Here is a 15,227-nt window from a genome sequence, read left to right as displayed (position 1 = left end):
CTAAAACAGCCTTCTTTCATTTACGTAATATAGCCAAAATTAGGGACATTCTGTCTCAGAGTGATGCAGAAAAACTGGTTCACGCTTTTGTTACTTCGAGACTAGATTACTGTAACTCTCTATTACTGGGCTGTCCTAAATATGCCCTGAAAAGCCTTCAGCTGATCCAGAATTCTGCTGCCAGAGTCCTGACCAGAACCAGCATGAGAGATCATATTTCTCCAGTTTTAGCCTCTCTTCATTGGCTGCCTGTTGAATCTAGAATAGAATTTAAAATCCTTCTCCTTACATATAAAGCCCTCCACAACCAGGCACCACTATATATCAAAGACCTCATAGTTCCTTATATACCAAGCAGAGTACTTCGTTAGCAGACTGCAGGCTTACTTGTGGTTCCTAGAGTCTCAAAGAGCCAAGCAGGAGGCAGAGCCTTTGGTTATCAGGCCCCTCTCTTATGGAATAAGCTCCCAGTTAGTGTTAGGGAAGCAGACACCCTCCCCACCTTTAAGACTAGGCTGAAGACTTATCTTTTTGATAAGTCCTATAGCTAGGGATGGTTAGCATCCCTTAGTTATGCTGCTATAGGTTTAGACTGCTGAGGGACATTTCCTGATACACTGAGCTTCTTTCTTTTTCTCTTTATCTCTTTCTTTTACACCCCCCCCCCCCCCCCAATAACAGTGTAGCATCATTAACATGTATGTCTCCTGTCTCAGCAGGTCTCCCTGGCTGGGAGTAGCAGTTCCTGTTGTCTGTTGTCTTTCTGTCCTCTTCCCCCCACACAGCAGAGGCAGATGGCTGCCTGTCCTGAGCCGGGTTCTGCCGGAGGTTTCCTTCCTGTTAAAAGGGAGTTTTTTCCTTCCCACTGTCGCCAGTGTGCAGCTCAGGATGGGAGATTGAGTTGGACTCAACTCAATCTGTTGGTTTCCTTATATAGGCTGTTATGAATTGGCCTTCATTATGTTTTCCCCTCTGTCTGTAAAGCGTCTTGAGATGGCATTGCCGTGATTTGACGCTATATAAATAAAGTTGAATTGAATTGAATTGAAACAAAGATGCTGCAGGACAATGCTGCTCCCAGCACTTCCTGTGGTGCTTTGCATCGTTTGCTCGGTGGTTAGAGTCCTTCTACAGTCTGAAAAGCCGCAGTTGGTAAACGGCGTTAAGTTGCTGGGAGCAGCGTTTTATTAGCAAAGCCGTTACGGCGTTTGTCACGAGACGTGTCGACAATTAAATTTTGCATTGATGAATTTTCGTTGTCGACTTTGTCGACAAATTATTGCAGCCTTACTTAACACCATCGCTATGTAATTACCCACAATGCATTGCTACGTCAAATGCAGGAAGTGACTTATTTGCAGTCCGCTTCTTGAATTTGGCGCCGAGACCTGCGTTTGTAGGCGGGCCGAGTCCACTTCTTTGGCCCAAATGAGAATTTGATTGGCGCGTTAACATTTCCCCAAACGAAGCGGACTTCCCGAATCCGAACGGACTCTGCGGATCAGAAAGGCTGATGTGAATGTGTCGTAAACGATTCCTGGTTCACTTCCACCAGTAGTCCGGTCTGAATGGAGTCCTTAACGCTCTTTACCCCAAATAACTGAACTCTGGTCACTTTGAAGCTCAATGAGAAACGAAAACAAAGAAATGTGCAAAATGTGGGGCCAATTACAAAAAAGTGTCCTGACTTTCCAGTGTTAGGAAACATTTCAATAATTTATAAACAAAACGGTAAGAAGTTATGAGTTATATGAGGAAAATTACACAAATAAAACTATATAGAAAATTAATATTTTCCAACAGAAGAGATAAAAACATGACATGCAAAGTAAACATGACAAGTAAAAGAAGTTTAACAGATAATTCAGAAGCAAGCGTTATAAAATGAAAAGAGGTTAAAAAATAAACTAATAAATGAAAAATATGAAAACAGAGAATTGTTTATGAAAACAGAAAAACAAATAGAAAATAAATTATCAAATGAACCATGTAAGAATTTTAGTTTGTCTGGATTTTAGAAAAACTAAAGACGACAAAACAAAATTGTGAAAAGTCAACAATCTTTTAAAAAGCGTAACAGAAAATATAAGCGAAAAATAGAATTAAATAAAACGAAAATAGAAAACAAAGCAGTTTGGTCATTTTGTGAAGTTTTTAAAGTTACAGATAAAAAGAAAAAAAAGGAAAGATTTTTAAAATAAAACTTAAATTAAACAAATGTTAAAAATGTGACGAACGTTTGATAAAACTGAACTGTCTACAGACGGAAAAGAAAATGATAAACTAGAAAAGCAGAACTTTTGGTCAGATGTGATTCTTTATTTGTGTTTTTCATGTTTTTACTTCGGATTCGTGTTCTGACGAAACTTTTTGGTTTCACGTTAAAGTTTACGATTAAAAACATGAAGTTGTTATTTTTGTGATTTAACATGATGAAATTTCTGCTGGAAAAACTTAGTTTAAATGTTCAGCTGACAAGATGCCCCCCCCCCCCCCCCCCCCCCCCGGGCCAGCATTTGCTGGCCTTGGCCCGCCGTGGATCTCCTCCTCCCTACTGGGGGTCTCTGGCTGGAGCCTCCTTCTGCCGGGCTGGCTGCCGGTTGCCGGGGTCTCTGCCTCTGACCTTTCTGTAGGCGGGGTCACATTCTTCTTCTACACTTTTCCCTCTGTCTGCTCTGCATGTGACACAGTCGCTGAGTCACACTTTCACTTCCTGTGTGTTTCTGCTTTCAGCCAAACTACATGGTTCATGTTTAGCCTCTTCATCTCTGGTGCTCCTGACAGTTGTTGACTTTGTTTTCCTGCAGGGGGAGGGGGATCCTTCTCTACAGGTACAGCAGATCTAACACAGTGTCAAACTCCAGTCCTCGAGTCCTCCAGTGTCCTGCATGCTCCAACACACCTGACGGAAACTGATCAATTTTCGCTTGAATCAGGTGTGTTGGAGCTGAGAAACAACAGAAACCTGCCGGATAGCGGCGCTGGACGCCTGGAGTTTGATACGCCTGTAGAATCTGGTCGGATTGCAGTGTTTTCTATCTGGTGTGTTTCTGTCTGTTCTTTCCAGCCTATTTCTGTCCGACCCAGCGGTGCGATGGAAACTCTGTAACACAAATAAACTAAACAATATACATTCTAAATAAACAAAACAAATAAACATTCTAAATAAACAAAACAAATAAACATTCTAAATAAACAAAACAAAAAAGAAAACAAGAATCCAGATCATCATCTTTACATCTCCGAAGCTCCTCGTTGCTGCAGAACACAGCAGCCAGAACATCATTCTGCTGCTTCACGCTGGAAGAAACACGTCGACATGACATAAAATAAAGTAAAGAAAAAAAGAATGAAATTAAGAAAAACAAAATAAAGATAAAGAAAAAATAAAATAAAATAAAGAAAAATAAAATACAAGAAAATAAAGAAAAGAAAAAATAAAATACAAGAAAATAAAGAAAAAATAAAATATAATGAAATAAAATAAATGTTTAATCTGAATGAAGGACGATGCGAAGATGACGATTGGTTGGTTCATTGATGAAGATCAGCTTCTCTGACAGAAGCAGCAGGTCTGATGAATCTGAGACTCTCCTTCATCATTCCTCCTCATCCTCACTGACCTTTCTGTTTTCTTTGTTCCAGTCCGAACATCGCCTCCTCTTCATCACCTCCTCTTCACCGCCTCCTCTTCATCTCCTCCTCTTCCTCCTCCAGCTGAGGAGGAGTGTTTCTGTCTCTGGGACGTCTCCAGACGTGAGGAAGAGGAGGGTCTCGTCTGAGCCCGGTCCAGTATGAAGGTCTGAGGAAGAGGAGGTGAAGCTGGTCTGAAGTCTGGGAGGAAGAGGAGGAGGAGGAGGAAGATGGGGAAGGAGCAGGAGCTGCTGCAGGCGGTGAAGAGCGGAGACCTGCTGTCCACCCAGAAGCTGCTGTCCAAGCTGAAGACCAGCAGGAACAGTAAGTCCTCTTCGTGATCCAGGTCCTGGTTCTGACCGTGTTTCTGGTAGAACTTCACCGTCAGGAAAACCTGGATCGGGTTGGACCTGGAAGACGAGGTCTCTGGGTTTTATTCAGTTGTTGCCATGGTAAAGATTCAGAGCTGAAAGTCTTCATTGTGGTCCGGTCTTCTCTGGAGGTCCCGATGTGGACCGTCGGGTTCCTGATCAGGTTCTCTGGGTCGTTAATGATGAACGGAACGGGCGGACAGTGACTCAGCAAAACAAATACGTAAATTCAACTAAATTTATTTGATAAAAAATGGTAAATAAATAAAAAACAATTGAATAAATAAACCATGATGATAAATAAATAAATGCAATAAATAAATTGAACATAATAAATTTAACAAATAAACTAAATATTAAATAAATTTAAAACTAAGTTGATAAAATACGATATGATAAATGGAATTAAATTAAATACATTGATTAAATTTAATATATAACCAAGGGTCTACTTAACTAAATATAAAGGTAAATCAATTAAAGTCTAATTAATAAAATTAAATGTAATAACAAAATTAAATTAGATATAATAAATAGAATTAAAGAAAATAAATCAAATATTTAAATGAACGAAGAAATAAAATTGAATCTAAAATAAAACAAGGTAAAATGATCATCTTTCATTTCTAAAATATATTTAATTTAAATGAATGAAAATGACATTTTATTAAATAAAGATAAATAAAAGTAAAACAAAATAAAGTGACATATGATGAATAAATAAAATGAAAAATGATAAACTGATTTTTTTAAATAAAATGAGTTTTATTTTGAAATTACCAAATACCAAAGCCGTGAAATGAGATTTCTCCTCTCATCTGATTGGCTGAAACATTCCCCGCTTTGGGAACGTCTGGAAAGTTGAACCGTTGGTTTTCCCGGCTGGACCAGCAGCACTGTGGACTCGCCGACATCTCATGTTTTTACCTGATGTGATTCGTCTGAGCTAACAACGAGATCGTCATGGTAACGTCCTCAGCCTCCTTTTCGGACGTGTGTGACCCAGACTCCGTCCTCCCGACATCTGGTGCATCAGGATCGCACACGGAGCTTCCAGATGGTGTACAGCTGGGATTAAAGGGAATTATGGCGCCGAGGGAGGGCGGCCGTGGTGTTGACAGTCAACATGCTGCTGCTTGGCTCCGCCCACTTTAACCTGCAGCTGTAATCCCAGAATCACATCTGAAAGGAAACCGAGAGAGTGAAGGATTTACTTTGTGTTTACGCTGCAGGATGGAAGTCTGAGGACGATGTGAGGATGGAGATGGAGGATGTGGAGGTTCTGGTTCTGTTCTGGTGGAATGAACCGTTTAGAGGTTCTCCTAAAGTCGGACCTGCTTCCTGCTTCAGTTTGGATGTTTAAATTCCAGAATGACTCAATGATTTGTGGATTTATCCGCTGAATCCGCGGAGAGACGCTGATCTTTGGTTCCAAACTCAATATTTCAGTTTGACTTTTATGTAGCTGAAGAAACTTCTGGAATATCTGGTGAGACGGTGATACGGAGCCAAGTGTCGTCGGCATAAATATCATGGGTGGGAAATCGGATCGGAAACATCAAATATCAGGATTCTTTTTTTTTTTTGTTAAAAATTGATTTTTTAAAAATATATATAAATAATTTATGATACAATTTTTGTCATTTTCATAGTTTTTATTAATCTTTTTAGTCGTCTTCTTGGGCATCATGGCAGCAGAATGACGGTCTGGTGATTGCGTTGTTTTTTTCATCATTGAAATTAAGAAAAATGACAAGAAAAAAAAATTTCTATAGATTTTTTTGTTTTTGGTCTACAAAAATGAGCGATATCGAAGAATCGTAAGAATGAATATTTAAATCGAATTGGTACCTAAAGAATCGGAATCGAATCGGGCCGAAAGCGTATCGTCACAGTCCTAATAAATATGATCAGATATGTGATTTCTCTCCACGATCGGAGCTAGTGGAGCCTGTAGACGGTGAACAAAACGCGCCCAGCTTGGAGCCTGGAGGAACTCCACATATAGATGCTGAACCACTGGACGGAGGACGTCTGACCACAGCCTCCTCATCCTCGGGTAAAGAGGAAACTGGGGTCAGATATCCGGATGGGCCAACCCTCCCAGCGCCGGGTCCGTCCAGAATGATCACGTCTGGATTCATCACTTCCCACGAGGATCGGAACCGCAGCGTCGGACCTGAACCGTCCAGGGAAGCTGCAACGGTCTAATAAACGTTTTTACGTCACACACATTAAATGACGCCTGAATACTTTGATCAGGTAAAAACACAACAGGTTTGTTTTCATCTCCTTTTAATGAACAGAAACCTAAATGACACGATGCTCAGAGGTGACGGGGGGAGGGTGCTTCCCCCCTTACCTGGGGAGCAACCTGTCCACCGGGAGGAGACCGACCTGCGGACTTTCCCTCTCAGGATCGATGAACCGACAGAGTGAACATCATAAATCCTCCTCCTCTTTAAACCTTCCATCTCCTGAACGGCCCTTTGAGGGTTTTTGACCTCACATAAAGCCCAAACTGACCCGCCACGACCCCGTCTGTCTCCCCCAGCGGGTGCCCCCCCCCAGAGGCTGTTCCCGCCCCCCCTCTGTTTGCTGTTGCAGCTCATCAGCGTCCCATTATGGGACCTCGTAAAGCCGTTGTGTCTTTGTTGGAAGTTTGACACCCACTCCGTCTCCTCGTCCTCAGACGGAGCGCTTTCATGTCTTATTCATGAGTTTGGGTTCAAACGGAGCTCAGCCAATCAGCGGTTGTTCTGCAGCCTCATCTTCCTCTTCATCATCGCCGTCTGAAGAGCGCCGTGGTGTTCGGAGGAGAGGCGGGTTGGAGTGACGAGCTCCCGGTTTTCTGGCGGATGTGCAGAAACTGACTGCGTTCACTGCAGATTAAAGATTTTCTGAATGAAAGACGCTCATTCCAGACGTTTGGGGTCGTAACGCCATGGTCAGCGGCCTGAAAGGGGCGGAGATACCGTTGCTGTCATGCTGGGATTAGTTATGGATGTCAATGGGAGGCTGAACTGGTGGAGGACGGTGGTGTAAATAAACAGACTGACTTCATTCAGTCAAAATTGTGTTTCGTATTTAGAAAATAAGTATCTGACCACACTACACGTTAGCGTAGCTGTTAGCACTGTAGCCTCACAGCAAGAAGGTCGCTGGTTTGAGTCCCGGCTGGCGGGTTTGAACAGTGGAGTCTGTGTGGCGTTTACATGCGTTTGTTCTCTACGGGTTCTCTGGCCTCCTCTAACCAAACAAAAACACAACGAATCGATGACTTCTGAGTTTCTTCGGATAAAAGCGTCTAAATGTTCGCAGAAAGCTGATGGCGGTCAAAGCGCTGCATCGGTCCCCCCACAGCGAGCTTCGCAACCGCTGTAAAGTTGTGTGAAAACGCCCCCAGAATCCATCACGTCGGCGGCAAAGTGGGCAGAAAAACCAGAGAAATGGATGAAATTTTCGGAAGCTAACGTTTCATGTCTGCGTTCAAATGTAAACCAGGAGCGGACGTCAGTCTGTAGCTGGGCAGACTTTCACCTTAATCTCATGTTTTTAGTGACGAAGAGGTGAAAACAGGTGATGCGTTTCCTGGTTGCAGGTATGTTTGAGACATTCGTTGCGTCTGGAAATGCGATGTTGTCCTCCGGCGGTCGGTGCAGAAATCTGGACGATCCGTTTTCCTGCCGACAGACCAGGAATAACTTGGAAGAACCTCTGAAGGAAGCGGGACGTTTCCCGTCTGTCACAGAGGGCTGTTTGTTCAGCTCCTTTCCTCCTGACTCTGTTTCCCCCTTCCCTTCACACGACACCAGCTCTCTAACTGGGGGGATAATGAGGGGGAATTTCCACTCCCCCCACCGATGAGGCGGATTTGAGGGGAGGTGTTAAAACCTTTCAGACGGTGCGTGAAATTCTGCCGCTGTGTTGGAGCTGCTGGTGTTTGCCTGTCAACTCTGCTGTTTCTCTGCTAAATGTTTCATTGACCCGCTCCACACACAGGTCCCCTATAGACCTGAAAGTAGGCCTGTCATACCTCTGAGAGGGGAACAAAGCTCCTGTGTTGGGACCGAGGGCCCCCCCGGGACCCCTGGCTGTCGGGGTTCTGATGTTTCTCTTTGCGCGTAGTGTTGATGGTGTTTGGTGGTGTTTCGTCTTAAACTGGAGAAAATGTGTGTTGTAGTTCAGAAAGTGAGCAAACATGAATAAGACACGAGGCGGGTGCAGACCCCAGCGCTGGAGGGGGGGCAGAACCGAGACCCGGTCTGACACGGAGGAGAAACTGGGTCACAGCAGGAGGTTTTTCCTTCGACTTTCCCTCAATGAAACTTTTTCATGTTGAGTCTGATCCAGTCTGAAGCGATGGGAAGGGTTGTTCTGGGTCATTTACACGTTTATTACCCGGTTCTGGATCGAAGACGGACCCTGTCCACCATCAGGACCGTAACCCGACAAGTCCGATCGTTCGTTTCATGGAAATATTCAAAAAAAACTTTGGAGAAGGTTGTGGATAAAAAGTTAGCCAAGCGCCATTTAGGCTTGATGGCGAAGACGGATACGCAGACGGACGGACAGTTTTGTACGTCTCCTGCGTCGGGGACTCGGTCCATTTTCAAGGTTAGTTATCCATCAGTTGAAGCAGAGCAATACCGCCACAAACCACCAGGGGAAGCGTCATATCGCAACCAGAGAAAGGAACAAACCAGAGAAGAAGACGACTACTCAGAAACTACCCAACTAAAAGCATTAGAAGAAGAGAGGGAAGAAGCTGAGAACAGGAAAAACATGGTTTTCTTTTTCCTCTGGTGTTTTTGGACGGTTGTGAATGACTCCATGGCGGTAAATTACCGCTACTGTTAAACGCAGAACTGAACTCTAAACTCAGCACTGCCCCCTAGTGGATGAACCAACTGAACAACCATGGCAACGTGAAGGTTGCTCCGGTCGCTGTTGTGGGTTTTCCGAGTGAACAAAGGAAAGAAATTCCACTTGTTATGAAATACAGATCTCTGATAGCAACATGATGTCACACAGCAGCTGACTGAATCAAGTACAATTCAGCAGCCAAGATGTGATTATCAGGGTTTTCATGCATCGTTTTCCGCATTGAGGTTTTTATCCCTCGCCATGCTGCCCTCATTCTACTTCATTCAGTATCCATTTATTCAAGTTACCAAACATTTATCTCCACTATATTTTATTTGTGTGGAACCATGAAGAAATTCAACATATCTTTCATATTTTCTTCATATGTTTCTCTGGCTGCGATGGACTGGCGAGCTGTCCAGGGTGTACCCCGCCTTTTGCCCTAAGACTGCTGGGATAGGCTCCAGCTTCGCCGCGACCCTGACTTGGATTAAGCTGTTAGGAAAATGAATGAATGTTCCCCTGGAATCTTCAGAGGAAAAGTGTGTTAGCAACGGTTAGCAACAACCGCATTCGCTAACGGAGCTGCTGTCACACGTTTTTAGTTTTACTGATACATTTTATTTTGGCGTTAACCAGCTTCCATATACAGGAAGTCCCGTCCAGGTTTTGTCCGTTCTCATGTCCATAAAAAGCATAATGTAATCCCAAACCCTGCCTTAAGATGAGGAAATGTCGCTCTCTGCAGCAGTAGCTGCAAGGCTAGCTGCCAGCTTCCAGCTAACTCTGCTGTTTGCCACTCGGACGGTAAAACCTGCTACATCCAACACGAGAGGACACAACTTTCCTCTTGTTCTGGAAGTCCCGAGAGGAAAATAGCGTCATATTGTTCTGGTTGAAGACTAGGGGTGGGAAAATCCAATTGAAAAATCTGAAATCGGGATTTTTTTTCTTCACAATTTTAAAATCAATTCTTTTTGTTAAAAAAATTGATTTTTTTTTTCAAATAAATAAAATGAATGCACTACAAAATTTTCTGTAATTTTTATTGTTTTTATTGATCTTTTTACTTGTCTTCTTGGGCGTTATTGCAGCAGAATGATGGTCTGGCTGCTGTGTTGTTTTTTCCTCATTGAAATCAAGAAAAACGACGAGTGAAAAAAATTTTGTACATTTTTTTTCTACAAAAATCAGCATATCAGAGAATTGTGAGAATCTCAATTTCAATCTGACGTAATCTGCAGACGAGTCGTACCGTGATGTGTGATAGGTTAACCTGGAGAAGTCTGACCCAATCAGGATAAAGATGCATCATGTGATCATGTCAGCTGATGCTCAATCAATCGGATGGAGGGGTGGGGGGCTGCGGGGGTTTAAACCTGGACTGTAAGGATATTTCTGAGCATGTCAGACATCTTTTGATCGTATTAAATCGCTTTGATCGGATCTATTTATTCATCATCTGTGTGAACATGCCAGCTGGACTGGCCGATCAGTCCGATTGATGACAATTGTCCATGTAAACGCAGCTGTTGCGTCGTGTGATGACGACATGTTTGATCACCTCTGAGCGTTTCTGTTCAGCTCGCTGACATCACCGATGAGGCCGTCCTGGATCGGATCTGAGACGTTCCCGTTGGGAGCTCTCTGACTTCTTCTTCTTCTTCCTCATGTGCAAGCCTTCGTTGTGAGCGCGCTCAGAGCAGCAGCAGGAAACCTTTGAAATGAGAGCGTCGTTTGAGGCTACATCCTGTGTGATGCTGCTGCTGGAGCTTTCTTTATTTGGTGCGTTACATAACGACGCTCTGCTGCTCTTCTTCTTCTCTTTGTTAACTCAGAGCTGAAGTCCGTGCAGCTCAGAGGTCACATGACCAACGGGCCGGCACTCGGACGTGACTCTGTGTATGAAAAGGCGTGCACGTGATGCATGTCCTGTCAGGTTAAGGTCAGTCTCTTTATCCAGCTCCTCTCTGCTGTAACAAACAGCTTCAGACGAGACTTTCAGAAGCTCTAATCCATTTATCTGAACCCTAAAAGCCGATTTACAATCAATCGTTTCTTTTCATAAATAAACATTTATCACAGAAATAATCTGCCGGTTAAAATAACATTTCATCCAAACAGATTACGTTTCATGTTAGAAAATCTAACAAGAAAAAGTTCAGAAAAGCTTCTTCTTCTCCTTCATCTTCTTCTGCTTCTCAATATTTATTAAAACTTAAATAAACATGAATTTGAATTATTAAATAATTGCAGCTATTTTTGCATCTTTTTTTTTTCTCCTGAAAGGCAGGACGCGAGATAATGATGTGCAGATGAGAAAAGAATCTGTGTGTTATTTCTACAAACTTCTGGTTGCTCTTCATGCTGCTTTATCTGTTCATACATTCATTTTACATCATTTTAGCCTCAGACTCTGACAGCTGAGGCTGAAAACATCACGTTTGCATGGAAACGTCACATCAGCGTGGATACGTCACGTCTGCATGGAAACATCATGTCTGCATGGAAACGTCACATCTGCATGGAAACGTCACGTCCGCATGGAAACGTCACGTCTGCGTGGAAACATCACGTCTGCGTGAAAACATCACGTCTGCATGGAAACGTCACGTCTGCGTGAAAACATCACGTCTGCATGGAAACGTCACGTCTGCGTGAAAACATCACGTCTGCATGGAAACGTCACGTCTGCATGGAAACGTCTGCGTGGAAACGTCACGTCTGCATGGAAACGTCACGTCTGCATGGAAACATCACGTCTGTATGGAAACGTCTGCATGGAAACGTCACGTCTGCATGGAAACGTCACGTCTGCATGGAAACGTCTGCATGGAAATGTCACGTCTGCATGGAAACGTCACGTCTGCATGGAAACGTCACGTCTGCATGGAAACGTCACGTCTGCATGGAAACGTCACGTCTGCATGGAAACATCACGTCCGCATGGAAACGTCACGTCTGCGTGAAAACATCACGTCTGCATGGAAACGTCACGTCTGCATGGAAACGTCACATCTGCATGGAAACGTCACGTCTGCATGGAAACGTCACGTCTGCATGGAAACGTCACGTCTGCATGGAAACGTCACGTCTGCATGGAAACATCACGTCTGCATGGAAATGTCACGTCTGCATGGAAACGTCACGTCTGCATGGAAACGTCTGCATGGAAACATCACGTCTGTATGGAAACGTCTGCATGGAAATGTCATGTCTGCATGGAAATGTCACGTCTGCATGGAAACGTCACGTCTGCATGGAAATGTCACGTCTGTATGGAAACGTCACGTCTGCATGGAAACGTCACGTCTGCAGGGAAACGTCACGTCCGCATGGAAACGTCACGTCTGCGTGGAAACATCACGTCTGCATGGAAACGTCACATCTGCATGGAAACGTCACGTCTGCATGGAAACGTCTGCATGGAAACGTCTGCGTGGAAACGTCACGTCTGCATGGAAACGTCACGTCTGCATGGAAACATCACGTCTGCATGGAAACGTCACGTCTGCATGGAAACGTCACGTCTGTATGGAAACGTCACGTCTGTATGGAAACGTCACGTCTGTATGGAAACGTCACGTCTGTATGGAAACGTCACGTCTGCATGGAAACGTCACGTCTGCATGGAAACGTCTGCGTGGAAACGTCACGTCTGCATGGAAACGTCACGTCTGCATGGAAACGTCACGTCTGTATGGAAACGTCACGTCTGTATGGAAACATCTGTGTGGAAACGTCACGTCTACATGGAAATGTCACGCCTGCATGAAAACGTGTCTGCATGCTTACTGGGATGCACAAACAAGTTCTGAAGAGTGAACTCAGTCTGCCTACAAACGCAGGTCTTAGTCATTTGTCAATTGCACCAAATACAGGACGTGAACTACAAAGTAAAGTACATTGTGGGTTTAGCGCACAGCATTGTGGGTAAAAACAACCATAACATACATCATGTGGGACGACGCGGTTCTGAGTGAGAGAAATATCTCAGGGTCACAAACTGGATCGACCCAGACCATGACCTGATCAGATCCATGTTTTCTTGCCTCTGGAAACACGTTTTTTAAATGGTCCAATTTGTTTGAGAAGTGCCGCGTGACGCAATGTTGTCTTCCCCCCTTCAGAACCAAATCCCAAACGGAACCATGTCGCAACCCAACCGAGTCTAGCGCTCCATTCTGATGGAAATACAGCCTTAATTAACTGATAAAAGTTATGATGATGGTTAAAATCCTGACTATTCTGACAATAATTGTAACAAGAATATATACAATCGTGACATGATAACTTCTGCGTATTGTTGTTTTTATACCCAGCCTTGGCACCCTCACCTGTTGCCAGCTGGTTTGAGGATCATCCAGTCTGTTTCTGGGTTTTATGGAAACTTTTCTGACTTTAACTGTTTATTTTCGTTAGTCTGTTGCATCAACTTTTCAGGACTTTGTTCAGACTGAGGTTAAATGTGGTGAAACAGCAGATGACGTAACATCACGGCCCCCCCGCCGTCGTCAGGCCGAACACTTTAATTTCTCCGGAATCGGGTTTCAGCCTTGTGAAGGTGTAGCTGCGGGCTGAACATACCAGCAGCCTGACATCATTCCTCGCTGCATTCATGGCGGCTCGGACAATGGCTGGCGCAGAGACAGCTCGGGATGTGGGGGGAGGAAGAAGAGGTGCGAGCGAGACGTCACGCTGAGCGACGGCCTCAAACTGCTCCCGTCTGGAGGGCTTTCATCAGGAAACGCTGATCCGGACGCTCAGCCTCTCCTGGATGCACCAGCTGAGCTCTGAGAGCAAACACAAAGCCGTTTTTAGCTTCTTCACCACAATGCTGACCTAAATTAGAGCTCTGCGAATTCCTCACGCAAATCACAGCCTGCAAGTCCGAGCCATGACAGCGCCTCTACCAGCAGCCAGAGAGACGGAGGAGCCGGTTCAGTCCTTCCTCCTTCCTCCTGCAGACACGCAGGACTGTGTGAGGAAGATGAGGAGCAGCAGATTAAAGCCTCTGCAGCGCTCAGACTCCCTCTTTCCTCCATTAAAACTTCATTTCCACCTTAAAAATTCAGCCTGTTTCCTCCTTCTGAGCCGGGATCTGTCGGATCTGTCGGGTCTGTCGGATCTGTCGGGTCTGTCGGAGCGAGGAGAGGAAGATGAGGAGTCCGCTCTGATCCCGTCTGATGAAGCTGGATCGTTTCCGTCCGAGTCAAGCAGCAGACCTGCATCAGATGTCTGTGGAGCTGATGGAAACCAGTTCAGGACTGGGTTTATGAGGTGGTTTATGAGACGCTGTTAGTCCTGATCCAGGGTCCTGATCTAAAGCCCTGATCTGGAGTCCTGATCTGGAGTCCTGATCTTGTGTCATGGTCCAGGGTCCTGATCCAGGATCCTGTTCCGCAGTTCTAATCCAGGATCCTGATCCAGTCCCCAAGTCTTCATCCCAGACTCTTTTAGTCTTCTACACTGGTCTTCATCAACAATTCTCCATCTTTATGAGGGTCGTTCAGAGTTTTTCTGTTTTTTCACGCATTTCCAGTCCTGGTACTGGTCCAATCCAATCCAGTCCACTCCAGTCTAGATACTGGTCCAGTCCTGGTACTGGTCCAATCCAATCCAGTCCACTCCAGTCTAGATACTGGTCCAGTCCTGGTACTGGTCCAATCCAATCCAGTCCACTCCAGTCTAGATACTGACCAAGTCCTGGTACTGGTCCAATCCAATCCAGTCCACTCCAGTCTAGATACTGGTCCAGTCCTGGTACTGATCCAATCCAATCCAGTCCACTCCAGTCTAGATACTGACCCAGTCCTGGTACTGGTCCAATCCAATCCAGTCCACTCCAGTCTAGATACTGGTCCAGTCCTGGTACTGGTCCAATCCAGTCCAGTCCACTCCAGTCTAGATACTGGTCCAGTCCTGGTACTGGTCCAATCCAATCCAGTCCACTCCAGTCTAGATACTGGTCCAGTCCTGGTACTGGTCCAATCCAGTCCAGTCCAGTCTAGATACTGGTCCAGTCCTGGTACTGGTCCAATCCAATCCAGTCCACTCCAGTTTAGATACTGGTCCAGTCCTGGTACTGGTCCAATCCAATCCAGTCCACTCCAGTCTAGATACTGGTCCAGTCCTGGTACTGGTCCAATCCAATCCAGTCCAGTCCAGTCTAGATACTGACCCAGTCCTGGTACTGGTCAAATCCAGTCCAGTCCTGGTACCGGTCCAGTCCTGGTGCTGGTACTGATCCTCCCCAGAACCCGGTCCTAAAGTACTGAAGCTGTGTGGGATCATCTGAAGCAAAAGTCCTTGAAGGATCCTGGAGACCATGTTGAGGGTTAGGGTTATGAACTGATG

The 15,227-nt window shown here is 44.9% G+C and overlaps 1 protein-coding gene across 2 annotated transcripts in view; it reads left to right on the top strand.

Annotated features, from left to right (window-relative positions):
• Window positions 1-15,227, top strand: part of LOC306766045 (CASK interacting protein 2) — a 71,217-nt gene that overhangs the window by 3,186 nt on the left and 52,804 nt on the right. For both annotated transcript variants that reach the window (XM_079253630.1, XM_079253629.1), the window contains exon 2: window positions 3,646-3,957. In XM_079253630.1, the coding sequence (XP_079109756.1) occupies window positions 3,864-3,957 (94 nt within the window). In that variant the 5' untranslated portion in view covers window positions 3,646-3,863. The remainder of the gene's footprint in view (window positions 1-3,645; window positions 3,958-15,227) is intronic.

This window comes from Telmatherina bonti (assembly GCF_933228915.1).
Source record: "Telmatherina bonti genome assembly, chromosome: 14".
Taxonomy (NCBI): Eukaryota; Metazoa; Chordata; class Actinopteri; order Atheriniformes; family Telmatherinidae; genus Telmatherina; species Telmatherina bonti.
The sequence above is the reverse complement of the archived record's forward strand: the minus strand, read 5'-3'. Positions and strand labels throughout refer to the sequence as shown.